The 17,314-nt window shown below is 34.7% G+C and overlaps 1 protein-coding gene across 1 annotated transcript in view; it reads left to right on the top strand.

The window, feature by feature from the left end:
* The window catches only part of LOC143247917 (voltage-gated inwardly rectifying potassium channel KCNH6-like), a 238,310-nt gene that overhangs the window by 196,925 nt on the left and 24,071 nt on the right, over positions 1 to 17,314 (top strand). Inside the window, exons 10-13 of the mRNA XM_076496465.1 lie at positions 2,326 to 2,525; positions 6,163 to 6,415; positions 11,930 to 12,123; positions 13,413 to 13,487. Coding sequence (XP_076352580.1) covers positions 2,326 to 2,525; positions 6,163 to 6,415; positions 11,930 to 12,123; positions 13,413 to 13,487 — 722 coding nt within the window. The remainder of the gene's footprint in view (positions 1 to 2,325; positions 2,526 to 6,162; positions 6,416 to 11,929; positions 12,124 to 13,412; positions 13,488 to 17,314) is intronic.

Raw genomic sequence — 17,314 nt, 5'->3', positions numbered from 1 at the left:
CAACAACGACACGCTATTCTGCACTTCGTTTGTTCGGTATGTAATACCCAGCTATTTCGCAATATTTGAAACTAAAAATAGTGATGTAACGCGCGTATCGTATCTGTAGCAAACATAAGTTGCAAGGGCGGATCCAGTTTTGAGGAAATTACTAGTAAAGTGAGCGTACCCATAACACTACACCAGAATAACACATTGTGTAGGGATAATAGCCCATGTGCAAGTTCCATCAACTTATAGAACCATTGTCTTGTACTGACCTATATTTATTATAGACTTCATAAAAGTGACAATATTTTGTTTGGTTTTAGTTTCTTTTAACGTTATCCTGTACAAATCATTTTACCATTATCCAAGATCTTTCATGTATTCACTAGTAAACATTTTATAAGCATAATTTCAGATACAGGGTTAACTTCATCCGCACGGTTCCTGTTTCAAACCGTTTTTAACGACAGAATTTCAGTGATAATTTCCTACGGAATTTTTTTAATTTTTCGTAAAATGCTGTATTGTGAAGGGTTAGTATTGAAAATATTAAAAAAGGAGAAACGTTTTTATGGCGACAAAACATGTCCTCACTACAGTCTCTGGATCCGTCCTTGAATTACGAACGAGTAATTAGGTTACTCTATATTTTGTACTTTATGACTCTGTCTTCCTGGGTCCCTTAGCAACAAGTTTGTCACTAGTAATTGAACTCTTGTAACGTAGCTGAAACATCTTGATTTATTTAACTATTTGTAGACCTAATATTTTTTCCTAGTTTAAAATATAAAATAAAACTGAGTGTAGATTTAGTAAAACATTCGAGTAATAACAAGAATCTATTCGTTACTTCCAGTTTGTTTGGTTTTTTCTTTCTCAGTAGTCTGTATTTTTTTCTTTGTGTACACCTTAAAATTAGTAAATACCGATACGCCGTAAAAAATATTAAAAAACTGATATTACGTATTTGAAATACATTGATTAATAAACATCTACAAGCGGACACAGAAATAAAGTGAGTTATTGTTCTTATACTACCGATAAGAATTTGTTTGTTTTAAACATTATTAACGAATTTGTCTGCTTACATAACTCTTCCCATTAGTTTTTACAATGCTTAAAACAACAAACCTCCACTGATCGTGCTATGGGCAGTTCCATTTGTGGAGGTTAATCTTATTCAAAATATATTAATAAAGAGTGTATAGAGTTTTTAGCCCACATAACATTACCCTTCATGGCTGCAACACTTTGCAAAGGCCCGGGATGGCCAGGCGGTTAAGGCACTCGACTCGTAATCCGAGTGTCGAGGTTTCGATTCCCTGTCACACGAAACATGCTCACTCTCTAAGCCGTGAGTCCGTTATAATGTTACGGTCAATCCCACTATTCGTTGGTAAAAGAGTAGTCCAAGAGTTGGTGGTGGGTGGTGATGACTAGCTGCCTTCCCTCTAGTCGTACTCAATTAAATTAGAGACGGCTAGCGCAGATAACCCTTGTGTAGCTTTGCGCGAAATTCAAAACAAGCCAAACCACGTCGGGAAAATATCTTCGAAAAATCAAGTAAAGCAACTCTTTAATCACACTGCACAACACCGTTTTTGCTTCTTGAACACTGTTGAGTGTTCCTGATGGATTTTTGGCTGCTGGTCACAAAAATCACTTCCAAATTTGCCCATCAAGTACCGTTTCATCGAAATCTTTAGGTTCACCAGGACAATGCTACAATGGAAAAAACGATATCAGGGCAACTGGAATTCGTCAATGCTTGCTGACTACTGCTGGACACTGCAACGTGATGCACCGGACATTGAATACAAACGAAAATCAGGAGCAAAACACTTTTAATTATGTTGAACTTAATAACGTATTAGAAACATAAACGCAATTAAATACGTTATTGCCAGTAAACAGTTAATTGTCTATTTCTCAGAGTTCCTACGTGATGAAGCAAAACCAAAACCATATTTGTGCATACCCACCAGGTACCTGTCACAATCAGCAAAAACTTTTGAGGAAGTAAAACTTTTTAAAACAATTGTTGTGCAATGTCATTAGTCCCCCAGTGACACAGCTAGAAACCGGGTTTCAATAGGCGTGGTGGGCAAAGCACAGATGACCTATTGTATAGCTTTGTGCTTAATTCCAAACAACCAACCAGACTTCAGTCTTTATATTTTATTGTACCTATCCAGTTAAACCTGGTGGTGGTAATTCCATATGTTGTTCCATTGGCATAGTTTGGGTTTTAGTTAATTTTTAGTGGTATTCTATCATCTCGATAGAACTCGGCTTTAATTATTGTGGTATTAAACTAATCAAACATTTTTTCTTTAGCTTTAATGTATGCTAGCATCTTTGGCAATGTGTCTGCAATCATTCAAAGGCTGTATTCTGGAACCGCCCGCTACCACACCCAGCTGCTCCGGGTGAAGGAATTTATCCGGTTTCACCAAATTCCAAATCCACTCAGACAGAGGTTGGAGGAATACTTCCAACATGCCTGGACTTATACTAACGGTATCGACATGAACATGGTATGCCGTCTAAACTAGATTAGAGATGTGTGTGAAAGTGTTTTTTTTTTCTTTTTTGTAATAAATCCGAATTTAAAGATCTCAATAGTTTTACAAGAATGGCTGTTTTCGTAGTGACTCCACCTTGTGGTGTTACGTTGCACTAATTATTTTTTTCTAACGAGTTTCTTACAAGTTATTTCACAGTAACTTCTCGTTCCCTGTTTCCAAAAAGGACAAACAAACCCATCCTACTATGATTGTTTAACTTTTAATCTATATATAAGACTCCGTACTGTATCCGTAATGTTTTTAAGTAGTAAACACGCTCTTTCAATATAATTATTTCTTCGGTATTGTATAATAATCGTTGTTAAAACATAAAACAGGTTTGCACACTCGTGACAGATAAAAATCAAGATCTTACAACCTTTGAAGTATTTCCTCTTACGACCTTCACGTTAGTGTTTTAATGAGTGATCTAAATCAGTTGATGGTAATCCAGAAGCTCCACAGATCCACCATCGGAAAACATTGTTTTAGCATACACAGCATTGGCGGTTGATGACCTTTTCGACGAAATTGGCACACACCGCAGAAGTTAATGTGGCAAAGTCTGATCCCTAATCCTCGATTTTCACGTATTTGTAAAAGTAACTTAGTATCCCACAGAAGTTTTATCTGATTCACATCTGCTAAGAAACTCTCACCAGCTACAAAACCGTGAGGATCCAGCATGATCAGGTATTTACGGCGCTTGACTTGCTATCTGAGGTTCGCATGTTCGAATTTCCGTACCACCAAACATGCTCGCCCTTTATATCCGTGGGGCGTTATAATGTGACGGTCAATCCCACTTTTCCTTGGTAAAAGAGTATCCCAAGAGTCGGCGGTGGTTGGTGATGACTAGCTATCTTCCCTCTAGTCTTACACTGCTAAATTAGGGACGGCTAGCGCAGATAGCCTTCGTGTAGCTTTGTGCGAAATTCAAAACAAACAAGACTTTTGAGGCAAGAAAATATTATTTTCACACTCAATTTTAACACTGTTATTGTGGCTATAAAGTAAAATAATCGGTCCATTTCCCTCGGAATGTTAAGAACTTCGGTTTCCACAGGGATATGGATAATTTCAGTAAAGAAGCGTTTCCGAAACTATCACTGAAGTTAACACCAAATTCATTTTTCAAAGAATGCACACGAAAGCACTTACCAAAGGTATTTGCAAGAGACGTGCACGTTTCTGTTAATGTGCCTGCTGGAACGAATAACAAGAAAACACAAAACTTTGAGGTCTGCAAAACCGATGAGAAACTGCAAGTTAATGCTACTTATTATATCAAAGTAACTTTGGGCAAATATTTTATGCTTATTTCTAAATAAGGTAAGAATAGCGCATTAATCCTCAATGGATGGTGTTAGCTAGTTGCCTTCCCTTTACTCTGTCATTTCAAAATTAGGTCCAGTAGCGTAGGTAACCCTAATAGTTCTGCGCGAAATTCAGTAAAGGTTTATGTCGTACTGTTCTCTGGAAATACATTTACTAACGGAGATCGCTGTCTTATTGTGATCACACAACACGAGCTTCTGGCAGGATTAAACAAAAAACAGTTAGTCTTTTGAACGCTTTTGGTACGATTTTTGTAATAGTTTTAGTGTATTATAAACAAGTCGCTGTACAGAAAATAAATAGAGCATCCCTCAATGTTTCTTATCTCTCTGTACGCTTTAGAAAATTAAAAGATAATTAATGATAAATTATTTTAGGTTTTAAGTATTCAGATAAAGGGCATCGAAATTATACACGAGGTAGTGCTTCACCTGACCAGCCGCCACTGATGCAGCATTGGAATATAGATCGTTCTCAATGGTTAACAATAACATTTAAATGTGAATATGCCGATGAACTTATGTGTACATTATCTATCCGTGTTTTCACAAGAGATTTAAAACAGCTGTAGAAACTAATATAGTCACGTTTTCTTTCATTTTATGTTTTGATTATATGCCCTAATACTGTAGCCTTCTCACGCAAACATACTTCCGATAAAATAAATAGATCGTGCATGACTTGGAATTGCTGCACACTTGGTAATTGTTACATATTCAATAAAAGTTCGTGTATTATTAGAAGAATAGATGGCGTGTTTAGTTCATTGAATATGTGATCAGCTATTTGTTCATTAGGTTTAATTCCGGTTGAAATAAACTTTCGAATTTGTATCCTGTTATTCTGATATGTTAAACTGTAGAGAGGTGTTACCTCAATTGTGTCATGAAATGTTCTGTAAATATTTTTATTATGAGCTGCACATGTCTGCTTAAATTAGTATGAATAAAATTATACATGAAATTAATTAAAATGTTTTTTACGGAATTTTTTCATCTTATTATTTGGGTTTCAGTTATTTTAATAAAGCATGATTAAAGCGGAGCTTTAGTTGTCTTAATTGGTATTTAAACAGAAAAACATAATGTACAACATTGCTTCAAAGTCTCCATTCAAAACATTTATTAACGTGTATCTTTATGTACAGTTTATGTTCAGAAAGCTTGTAAACATAGGTCAAAGAAGATTTCTTTAAACTTTCCTTAAATAATCTACATCCTTTAAAACATGGGTCTCTGAACGTAAAATACTTGAAGAGACGACATTTCTTCATACACTAAAATAACAGTGCAGTTACATGTTTACAGAACACGTCGTCGATGTTTTAATGTACAAGACCAGGTTTTCAGCCATCACAATATATTGTATTCTTTAGGAAATACGCAAAATTATGTTAAAGTTTTAATTCTCGTTTACATACCTCATTGATAGATGGCGTTTCAAATTTAAGTATTTAGTTCCATCTGTCCACGGGTTTGAATCCCTGTCACACCAAACATGCTTGCCCTTTCAGCTGTGGGGGCGTTATAAAGTGACGGTCAATCCCACTATTTGTTGATAAAAGAATACCCCAAGAGTTGGCAGTGGGTGATGATGACTAGCTGCCTACCCTCTAGTCTTACACTGCTAAATTAGGGACGACTAACGCAGATAGCACTCGAGAAGCTTTACGCGAAATTCAAAAACAAACCATCTCTGTGCTGTTGAAACTGATAACTAGGTATTTAAAAAAGTTGCAAAAGCGTTAAATCTTTAAGAAAATAGTCCTTAAAGCAAAAAAAAACTCTCCAGTAGACCAGCAGAATGTCTGCGAACTTATACCGTTAGAAACCAGGTTTCGATACTCCTGGTGGGCAGAGTATAGATAACTCTTTATATAGCTTTGTTCATTATAACAATAAAAAAATAAATGCAAGTTTTTTTCTGTCTTCACGTTATCAGTGTGGGAGAAACAATTAACAGCCTGAGGTTTCTTTGACTGCTCGAAAACAAGTGTGCCATAGGAATCACCGTTGCTCTAAAGTGTTATGAGTTTGTTTGGGTTAAACCTAAACATATTCTTCGTATATCGGCATGAAGGTAAACTCTAAGTTATATATAATAATGTGAACTTTACAAAATATCTGTTGTCTATTATAGTTAATCAATTTGACTTTTACTGGCCCTGAATTTCTTTAATCAATAGTGTTTCACGTGCCACCGAATTTTAGTTATTCATATAAAGTATTTACTATTATCAACTATCATTTACTGGGATTTTCCTTCACAGGTGCTGAAGGGATTTCCAGAATGTCTTCAAGCAGACATATGCCTTCACCTCAACAGACAGCTTTTGGAAAGTACTCCTCCATTTAAAGATGCAAGTCCCGGATGTCTGCGAGCACTTTCTATGAAGTTCAAAACTACTCATGCGCCACCTGGTGACACTCTGGTACATCGTGGGGATGTTCTTACTGCTCTGTATTTTATTTCAAGAGGAACAATAGAAATTTTAAAAGATGGCATAGTGATGGCAATATTAGGTAACGTCCTCATAGAATTGTGTAACCAGTTGTTGGCGTAATATGTTATATTGTATATTGGTGATCGAATAAGTAAGAAAAATTTTGGCCAATTGTAGAGCATATCCTACTAGCGATAGGCCTACATTATCCAGTTATAATGAGAGCTCAGATTGTCTTTTCTTCGAAGATAGGAGTAACGTTATCGTTAAGACAGGTAATGGGTATTGTCTAAAGTGGGAACCTGAAGGTTCATGGTTCGTATCTCACTCCGTGTTTTAGAGCCGTTATTGCACTATAAAAGTGACAATCAAGACCCACTATTCGACCAAACAAAAACAGGCCAGGAATTATCATTGAATGTTCTTTATTAACTGTTTTCTTTCTGGTCTATAAGTTCATATTAGAGACGATTATGCACAGATAATTTGCATGTATCTTTGTGAAAAAAATATGAAAATAAATACTGAATGTTACATTCACCAAGTGAATACAAGAACTATAAATATGTCACAACATAATGGTATTTTGTATTGTAATATATAATCCAACATTTAAAAAATATATCTGAGTATTTAGCGACGGTGTGTCTTAAAGCGAATTTGAGATGGGATTATATTGTAAAGTTAAACCAAAACTAGTTTGTGGTTCTTCATTTCTCAGTTTGTCAGTTTTCGTTGTTATTATGCATGCATATGCATTATTCAGTTTTTCATGTTTGGAATATGTTGCTCATTAATAAGCCATAAGCACTCACAAAATGTTGCTAGAGTCCAAATCACCACGGCCCTGCATGGCCAGGTGGTTATACCAAATGTTGAGATATATAATGTTGATGTTTCCGAATTAAATATACGTTAACGGTAGTTGTTAAATAAATATATTAATCAATGAATCATATTTGATGTGATTTTACTGCGATGACATTTTCGAAAACTTCATTGTTCCCAAATGGCCAAGTGATTAGGGCACTCGATTCGCAATCTGCGGATCGCGGGTTCAATCTCCCATCCCACCAAATATGCTCACTCTTTCAGCTGTGGAAGCATTATAATATGCGGTCAATTTCACTATTCACTGGTAAATCCAACAGTTTGGTGGTAGGTGGTGATGACTAACTGCTTTCGTTGTAGTTTTTCACTGCTAAATTAGCGCAAATAACCATCGTGTAGTTTTGCACGAAATTAAAAACAAACACACTATCCGAATAAAGAGATTTGCCGTTTTTAAAGAAATAAACTTGGCTCAATAAAAAGATTTATTCGCCATGTTTTGTTACCATCAGATACGGTTGACGAAAATTAAACTGGTACAACGAAACGACAAGATGTCATTGTCACCAAGTTGCATGTGCCAAAACCAAAAAAACTTTGTACAGTGAAACTAAGTTGTATTTGTGTTTTGTTATCACTAAAACACGGGTCAGTAAATAGAATCGGTATGACGGAAAGTGTCAGGATTGTTAAGTTCCACAACTACACAGCTCGACATAAGGTGAGTCGGTGTTTCTTGTTTAAAAAATTTGGCACTTAAATCAATCTCGTTAAAATGCCATTTGTTCTACAAACTGAAAGAAATTACACGTGTTGTTATTTCAGAGCATGGTTTTATTTATTCTTAAACTTAGTTTAAAATGAATTTGTTTCTTTCTCACCATTTATATACACATACACAGTAACTACGATAGAAGCAGCAGAGTCATGTACTGGAAAAGTATGGTGAATAATCATTTCCTCTAAATAGCCCCAGCAAACCATAGAATCTGTTACGTGTTTTGAGCGTGCCTTTTTTAGGTCTTGTCAGTCAAGTCAACCATAAGATGATTATTATTCTTAATTAACATTACCTGAAACTTCACTAAATGGAAAAAGAAATATTGGACACTTTATCAAAACCTTTCAGTCGTCACTGAAATTGGTATTTAACAGTTCGCTTATTTTGATCACAAATAATGCCAAAATGAACAAAATATCATATTTCTGCATAACTTCATCACATAAAAGAACATTTCAAACTATTTGAGCTTAAATATGCAGAAGCTGTATCGAGTATTAAAATAAATAAAGAAGTTAACTGAATGTTCTAACAGGTAAGCTTTGAAGCCCTCTGGCGTACAGACTTAATGTGAATAAAAATTTGCAATATTTCAATTTATTGAGTTAAAATTCTTAGATAAGTAGCAGATATCCGAAAGATATTTGCACTTAAATAAGTATTTTATTACAACAATAATTATTTAAACACAGGATTTCAAGAATAATGCAAAACAATTCTAATCGCAGACGCCCAAATCTATTAGTGCACTTGTTTTAGGCCTAATATTAATTAAGCCTTTATTAAGTACGGCCTGTATTCGATAAAGAAATAAATTAACTTATTACTATGAATAAATCAGCTTATGATGTTATTCTATGACGTAACGTTAAACGTTTTTTTTAAAAATGTAAAAGTTTTCAATATGTTATACTAAAAGATTAACTAAGGTATACGAGGTCTGTTCAAAAAATACGCGGACTGTTTGAATTGCGCGGCTCCAGTTGGTTCCAGGGGAATCCGCTTGGTGTCGCTAGGTTTGCACAGATCAGCTGATTACGACGCCATTTCCCGATTGCAGATATCTTCATTTGTGTATTAGCTACGCGGTTTTAAGTGAAGTGCGATTTTTTCGTTTGGCGGATTTCAGAATGAATGACCTGAAGGAGCAACGACTTGCTGTGAAATTTTGTGTTAAACTTGGAAAATCTGCGACAGAAACTTTTGCTATGCTTAACACGGCTTACGGCGATGTTGCTATGAAGCGTACGGCATGTTTCAAGTGGCATGAACGTTTTAAGGATGGTTGACAGTCCATTGAAGATGATGAGCGTCCTGGACGTCCTTCCACGTCAACTGACGACCCACACGTCGACAAAATCAACACCTTGGTGCGGGCAAATCGACGTCTGACTGTCAGGGAGCTTGCTGAAGAGTGTGGGATATCAGTTGGATCTTGTTACGAGATTTTGACCGAAAAATTGAAGATGCACCGCGTTGCTGCGAAATTTGTGCCTCAGAACTCGTGAGTTTTGAGCCAAACACTCGATCACTGTTTTCCCCCCCTACTCACCTGACCTTGCTCCTTGCGATTTTTTCTTGTTCCCCAAACTCAAAAGACCCTTGAAAGGAAGAAGATTTGAGACGATTCCAGAGATTAAGGCAAATGCGACGAAGGAGCTGGAGGACATTATAAAAGAAGCGTACCAGGACTGTTTCAACAAGTGGAAACACCGTTGGGATAAGTGTGCGTTGGGAAGGAGAGTACTTTGAAGGGGTCCCAGGCCTCTAACTTCTAAATAAAGTACATTTTGTTTTATGACGTCAGTTCGCGTATTTTTTGAACAGCCCTCGTATTTACATCTGCCCTTTGTTCACGTTTGTTGAAATAAAGTGTATGCGCATACGTATTTCTTAGTAAGGTGTGCACGTATTTTCAGGACTAACAAACACTGAGGATTATTATTATCATAACAGAAACTTACCTTTAAAATTAGTTTATTAGGAAAAGTCGATCTTTATTCATTACAAAAGTATCCAAGATTAATGCGTAAACTCTGAAGGTTTCACAATTAATTTCGTGAAGATATTTATTTGTACGATATTTTATATTTTTTACAAGTAGAGGAAAAACATTTTCAGAAAAGGAAGTAAATGAAGGGATGGCTAGAATCAATCTTTCATAAACAATGCAAACACGGTAGTGGGGATGGCATGTCCGTCATACCTACACAGTAACAAAAGCACACAGTGCAGAAGAACTTCAACAGACAGAAACAGGATAAATTAAACTGAACTGTGATTGAATAGTTATATGTGATTACATGTTAACTCTTACCTGTGCTGTTATGTAAGGATTATGCCATCCCTACTGTCTTGTTTCCATTGTTTTTGAAGGATTAATATTATCCACCCCTACATTTACTACATTTTATGCAAAGTTTTCCTTACTTGTTTTCTTATTTTCAATGCATTGTTTCAATACGTATAGGAAAGTTGTATTTAGATACATTGAGGTTCCAACTGTAATACTCATAGTTTATCTAATACTGGGTGATAATTCCTGTTTTACGCTCTATTTAAGCTTTCTGTAAGAAACCTAACTTCAAGTTAGTAATGATAAGATATTTTATACTGGTGATGACTAGCTACCTTCCCTCTAGTCTTGGCCCGGCATGGCCAGGTGGTTAAGACACTCGACTCGTAATCCAAGGGTCGCAGGTTCGAATTCCCGTAACACCAAACATGCTCGCCCATTCAGCTGTGTTAATAAAAAGTAGCCCAAGAGTTGACGGTGGGTGGTGACAACTAGATGCCTTCCCTTTTGCCTTACACTGCTAAGTTAGGAACGGTTAGCGCAGATAGCCCTCGTGCAGCTTTGCGCGAAATTCAAAACAAACCAAACCAAAATTTTATACTAGAACTACATTTTTTTTAAATTACTTACTGCTAGTTTTTAATAATACCTATGAAAGTGTATATTCTACTTGAATCTACGTCATCTGAAGGGAACTAGCTAATATCATTATATTAGTTATTGATTTATTATATAATAAAAAGAAACAGAATAAGAAACTCAAACATTTTGCTGTGATATGTATAGACGGTTTTAGGACTTGTGACTCACTTGTTTGTTTGTTTTGAATTTTGCGCATAGCTATACGCGAGAGCTACCTGCGCTTACTGCCCCTAATTTAGTAGTGTAAGACTAGAGGGAAGACAGCTAGTCATCACCACCCACCGTCAACTGTTGAGCTACTCTTTTATCAATGACTAGTGGGATTGACCGTCACAATATAACACCTCCACCGCTGAAAGGAGGAACATGTTTGGTGTGAGAGTGATTCGAACCCGGGACTCTTAGATTAGGAGTTGAGTGTCTTAACCACCTGGCCATGCCGGGCCGACTCAGTTATTACATAGATCTTGTTATAAAAGGAAACACTACTAGTAGTAGTGAAAAGTTGTGATGATCTATTAAGGGAATATTTAAAATATAATTTCGACAAACAATTCGAGCCATCCGGAATAGATAGTGCTGCCATCTGCCTGATATTGGTTTTTCACTAACTTGTTGATTTTTTTAATTTGTGTTTTAGCTTCATTTGCTTCTATTTCCTTACGCTATAAACACATCATTTCAAAAGTTTCGTCAATGCAATTTTTTTGTCTTTTCGTTCCCAGCTCATAATTTTATGACGACATTGAGCTTAGTGGTGCTAATTGGATTGTTATTTTGTAAAAAAAATATTATACTGAACGTGAATATACTTTTCGCATTTTAAATGTATATGCAGTATTTGCAAACACGCACATGATATACAGAGGTCATCGAAATTGTGTGATTTGTGTTTTCTTATCAAGAAAAACATAAAGAATAATATTAATCTATATCGTAGTAACTTGTTTCCCAACAATTTATTCAATAAACGTTTTCCTTACTTTGCAAACGTAGTATTTCGTTTATCAGATATAATGGATGTTTTTGATTTGTTGTTGCAGGGAAAGGTGATGTATTTGGAGAAAACCCATGTTTGCATCAGACAGTGGGAAAGTCTAGCTGTAACGTCCGTGCCTTGACTTACTGTGACCTCCATAAAATTCTCCGAGAAGACCTGCTGGACGTACTAGAACTTTATCCAGAGTTCTATGAAACTTTTACCAGTAACTTGGAGATAACCTTTAATCTCCGTGACGTAAGTAACTAATAAGTTTTCAGTCACCCTATATTTAATCTGTTTGCCATTGTTCCCTATCTTTAGTTATCTGAGTGTGGTGTGTAATTTATTATGTTACTTACTACGATATGACCTGAAAATTAGTTAAACTATATTTTAAATTTAAAAGTTAGTTAGGTGTAGAAATGTATCAAATTTATGATATTTGCAAACAAGATTCATATACACAATTTTCTTTCTTTATACAAATATATTTTAATATACTAACAATAATATAATTTTTAATAATGGTTATTACAAATAATAATTTATTTATACAAGTTTTACAACAATACTGAGTCTTCTCTCTGATCTGGAATTAAATATTGTATCGACGGTTTACGAAGAGCGAATTGATATTGTTACACTTCACTTAATAGCTAGCCTCACGTCGTTTTCAAGCTAACTTTTATCCTACGAAGATATCTAATGTCCTCGTAGAAATACGAAGGTCTGAAGTTAATTTGCTTAAGTTAAACTGTTTGAAATGCTCGAAATCTACACAAATTCCTAGTCAAATATCTGTAGTTTTCCAATTAATAAGCGTTAATGACGGTTATAGCTTCTGAAGCTTATAGTGTAACAACTGTAGGAAACAAATCATATGTACTGTCTCTTGGCGTGTCGATTTATAAACGTTAGACGAGGTTCTAGAAATTTTATTTGGCAATGGTGCTGGCAATCACTTGTATTTACATACACACATCGTACATTCTTAATTATTACACTCAAGAATCATCTACAACTTTACTGAATAGGCGGGAATTTTGCAGTAGCGATTCAACAGTATAAGTTACATGCATTTCTAAATATATATTTAACTGAAACAAACATGGATATTAAAATAACTATATAACAGTAAATCCGTCACAAGTGTGTATTAATAACGGTATCGCTCTACAGTCTTTTCATAGGTAACTGAATATTTTACAGAAAAACAAGGGCGAACTGTCTCTTATATTTGGTCACTGTTTACAGTGTTAACAACTGGTCTTCACCCTTAGTGAAACACTCTTCTGTAAAGTAGGGTGACAGTAATACATTGTCAGTGTTTACGCCTTAGTTGTTATGATTTACTCAATTAGAGACAAGATTAGTGACATGTATCATTAGGCCTCACATTTGGTTCTTGGAACTGCTCTATCGAAACATTTCCCAGTGACCCCTATTACCAGTCTACTTCTTATGAGAAAGCATCATTTGGCGACGATATCGCATTACAGGTATGATTCACTGAGGTCACTTTTAATGTTGTTGTTTTTTTACAGGAATATCAAGCGGCGCTTGACCCAGAATGTTTTCGCGGGAAATCTACTTATGGTCAAATAATCTCCCAGAAGAAGGTTTGAACTATATTCTTTGTTACTGTTATATTTTGTTTATAAGGTGAGTTTGGAAATTATTTCGTGAGTACCTAGTGTAAATATAATAATGATATATTTTTTTTACTTTCTCGAGTGAAAGAAAGGGGTAATTTATTTAAAAAACAATATATTCAATTTTTTACACGGTTGTCGTTTTAACCTGTTTCATAATTCAGCATGAGTAACTAAAATATATTAACTATACAGCCTCTGTAGTTTCGATGATCAAAATCTAGTAACGTTAATACAATTACAATAGAGTAAGTTTTACTTATAAACAACCACCATTAGTAGTTCATTTATTTATTTTATCCATCAATGCTTTATTTAGACTTTAGCTACTCTCCATCTTCATTCAACATCTTAAACATCTACCTTATTCTTAGTATACATTTAACCCTCATACATCATTTAGATTCTGCTACTAAATGTTACATCATTTGGTTATTTTCTTGACATAAATCATCTAATTGGTCTTCTCTTACCTAATATTTCCTTTTAGTTTTCCACATCCAAATTCTATAATGATTATATAATCCATTCCCTGTGATAACTGATTTAAATACGTCGTTTCTAACCCCTACTTTTTTACGTTCCTTTTTAAAATTCACTATAGTTTGGTTTATTTTGTTTTCTGTTGTGTGTGTATTTCCTCTGTTTATTAATCATTATGGGTGTTCCATCGTGTCCTCCAGTTTCTGTATTTGAAAGCTCATGAGAGTAACCTATTTTCTATACTGTGTTTGTCTTCTCTTCCATTTGATTCTTTCTTTCGTATTTCTAACCAACACTGCTTTGTCCACCTTCTTTTGTGCTGCCTCTCTATCATTTTTTATATTTGAATGTTTCCCCAACAACTCTTTTTCCAGAGTTGTTCTCTCGCAGTTCCTGCATGTAATATGTAAGCAGAATTAACATTGTCCAATCCTTGTAACCATTTTATGTGTGTGTGTGTGTGTGTGTGTGTATATATATCTGTGTGTCTGTGTATTGTTTCAATTATATTAGTTAACCAAGTGTGCGTGGGGTTAACCCAGTGGGTGGAACAAATATTGGAGAAGGAATACTGACTACAGCTTCAAATTTACTATGCGTATATCTGGCAAGTTTTTAGTAAAATGGTCATGTCTGTTTTGTATAAAAAAATCATGTGTTACAAAAGTGTTTGTACTCAAGCTATGTCTGTGAATTGACGCCGTCAGTTTGTCCAAGATTCTGCTAAGTGATGCTCACGTAGAGAATAAAAATACTGTTGTCTATCTTACACTAGATTCCCTCAACTGGATTTGATGCCAGTACCACATCTTACAAAAATACATACAAGTACTTTGATATATTCTTAATGCTGCCTCTCCCACCTTATTTTTTCTTAGTTGTTCATCCAAATCTGGAAAATGTATATATTAAACAACAGTAGACTTACTGGTCATCCTTGTCTTACACCGTTGTTCATCAAGAACTCTACTTTCATATTTATACTTACTTTTAATGTATTAATTATCACCTTAAGTTTCATCTATTGTGTTAATTATTCATTCTCTTTCCTGTTTGTTTTTTACTCATAAAATCAAACAGTTTGTACCAATTCACTGAAACAAAAGCATGTTTTAAATACACAGAAAGGACATACAGTTTTTTTCTTGATGTAACTGTTTTTCTATCGGTGTATTTATATCCATTATACAAATATTGATTACTGTTGTTCTCCATTTCAACCGAGCCCGGCATGGCCAGGTGGGTTGAGGTGTTCGACTCGTAATCTGAGGGTCGCGGGTTCGAATCCCCGTCGCACCAAACGTGTTCGCTCTTTCAGCCGTGGGGGCGTTATAATGTTACTCTCAATCCCACTATTCGTTGGTAAAAGAGTAGCCCAAGAGTTGGCGGTGGGCGGTGATGACTAGCTTTACGCGAAACTCAAAACAAGAAATCATTTTAACCCACTAGAAAAATATTCTTATCTTTTATCCATCCATTTATTCTTTCTTCAGATATACAACATAAATTGTTACTGGTATTGATTAGTTATATTTTGTGACGATAATTTCTATTATGCTTTTCTCCTTCTTTACAAAGTGGACATATTGCAATTATTATCAGTTCACTTGTAAACCTTCTCTTCTCCAATTTGTATTTAATATTTGTTTCACCTCTTCAATAATTTATTCTATTCTATGTACCATTCTGTGCTCTGTCATGTCCAGACACTCTACTATTTTATAATTATCCATCTTTTAATTCCTTTCTGTGATGTTACCCTTTCCGATCTGTCATCTCTTTTTATATTTTCCAAACTTTCTTTTTGACTGTTCCGTATTTTTAACACCAGCCAACAAACTCATAAGATGCTCTTCCCCCTCTTCCATTCAAGTTCTTTTATTTATCCCTATTCTGTCCCTCTGTTTCTGTTGTATTTTATAAAATTCCATAATTTTTTCTGCTTTAACCTTTTCATTTCATTCTTGTCATTTTTTTTCCTATTCTTCCTTCTTCCAATGGCACTCTTCACTCTTTATATTTTATTTACAAGTTTTTATCTCTTTCTTACCACATATTTTTCTTAGTTTTTCAACTTCACTTTTAGAATTACATTCTCTTTCTTTCTCTGTTGCTTGACACACTTATTCTTTCAATCTTTTTTAATTCTTTTTGCACTTTCCATCGTCTTCCCTCTTTGACTTCTTTCCTCCTCCAAACAATTTAACTCCATCATAAAGTTTTACTTTATCATTTTCTTCTACAGTATCTTCTTTTATTTGAATTTTAGTGTAGTCCACATAGTTAATTATCTGACTGTACTCTCCCTCTTACTTCAAAATTCTCAGTCTCTTCACTTGCTCTCTCATTTACAATAGTGATAATTTATAATTGATTTTTATTTTGTTGCAATATACTTCCAGTCTCCATTTTCAACCCCTTTCTTTGCATCACTCGGTACTTTCTGTCCGTTAAATACTATTCATTTCAGTATTTTCTTCCTTTTAGATATACATGTGTTATCTTTTGATATGCCTTTTCTCATATCTCATTAATTGCCTTTTCTTTTCCAAGAATGTAATTTTCCACCTGAACTTGACATTCATATTTCTCACTGTTATTTGTCCTTCTTCATGTTTTTTGTAATTTATTTTCTACTTCTCAATTAATTTTTCTTTTTTTTCATGATTATGAACAGTACCTGTTTTTACCCTTTTGATATCACAACTGACTACAGATTCTCATATTTCACTTTAATTTCCTGTCATTTCTCTTCTTATTCACATTAAAGTTACACCACAATTTTTTTCTGACTTCCCCCTTTTCCTGGCCTATCCACTTATAATCTAGCAGTAATTTGACCTTTTCATAGCTTTATTTTCCAACTAAGTTTTAGTATACCTAGTAATGTCAAATTTCTTCACAAATTGCTAAACTTTTCCATCTTTATTCTTTAGTCCTGCATTTCCTTAACCTTCGTTTTCGTAACCCTATTTCTTGATTAATGTTTCTTCTCTTCCATCTTTATCTTTTAACTTATCTTCTCCAATTCCCTCACTTTCCTTTAAACAACTCAAAGGATCTTGTTTTCACCAGTCTTACTAAGTCCACTCTTTATCAATTTTTGACTTTCAAAATTCAACTTTTGTTTTTCTTCCTCTTCATAACTTGGCAGATTTCCTTAGCGCATTTTCAATCACTTTACACAAACCTGAAGGCTTTTGGAGGTATATTTACTTTCTAAGAACTGTACTGAATAGGTAGTCAAAGTCTTTTAGAAGTATGTGTATTGATTGTCACAATAATGCACTACTTTCATTTTTTTAACAGTG

Source organism: Tachypleus tridentatus, chromosome 3 (assembly GCF_004210375.1).
Source record: "Tachypleus tridentatus isolate NWPU-2018 chromosome 3, ASM421037v1, whole genome shotgun sequence".
Taxonomy (NCBI): domain Eukaryota; kingdom Metazoa; phylum Arthropoda; class Merostomata; order Xiphosura; family Limulidae; genus Tachypleus; species Tachypleus tridentatus.
The sequence above is the reverse complement of the archived record's forward strand: the minus strand, read 5'-3'. Positions and strand labels throughout refer to the sequence as shown.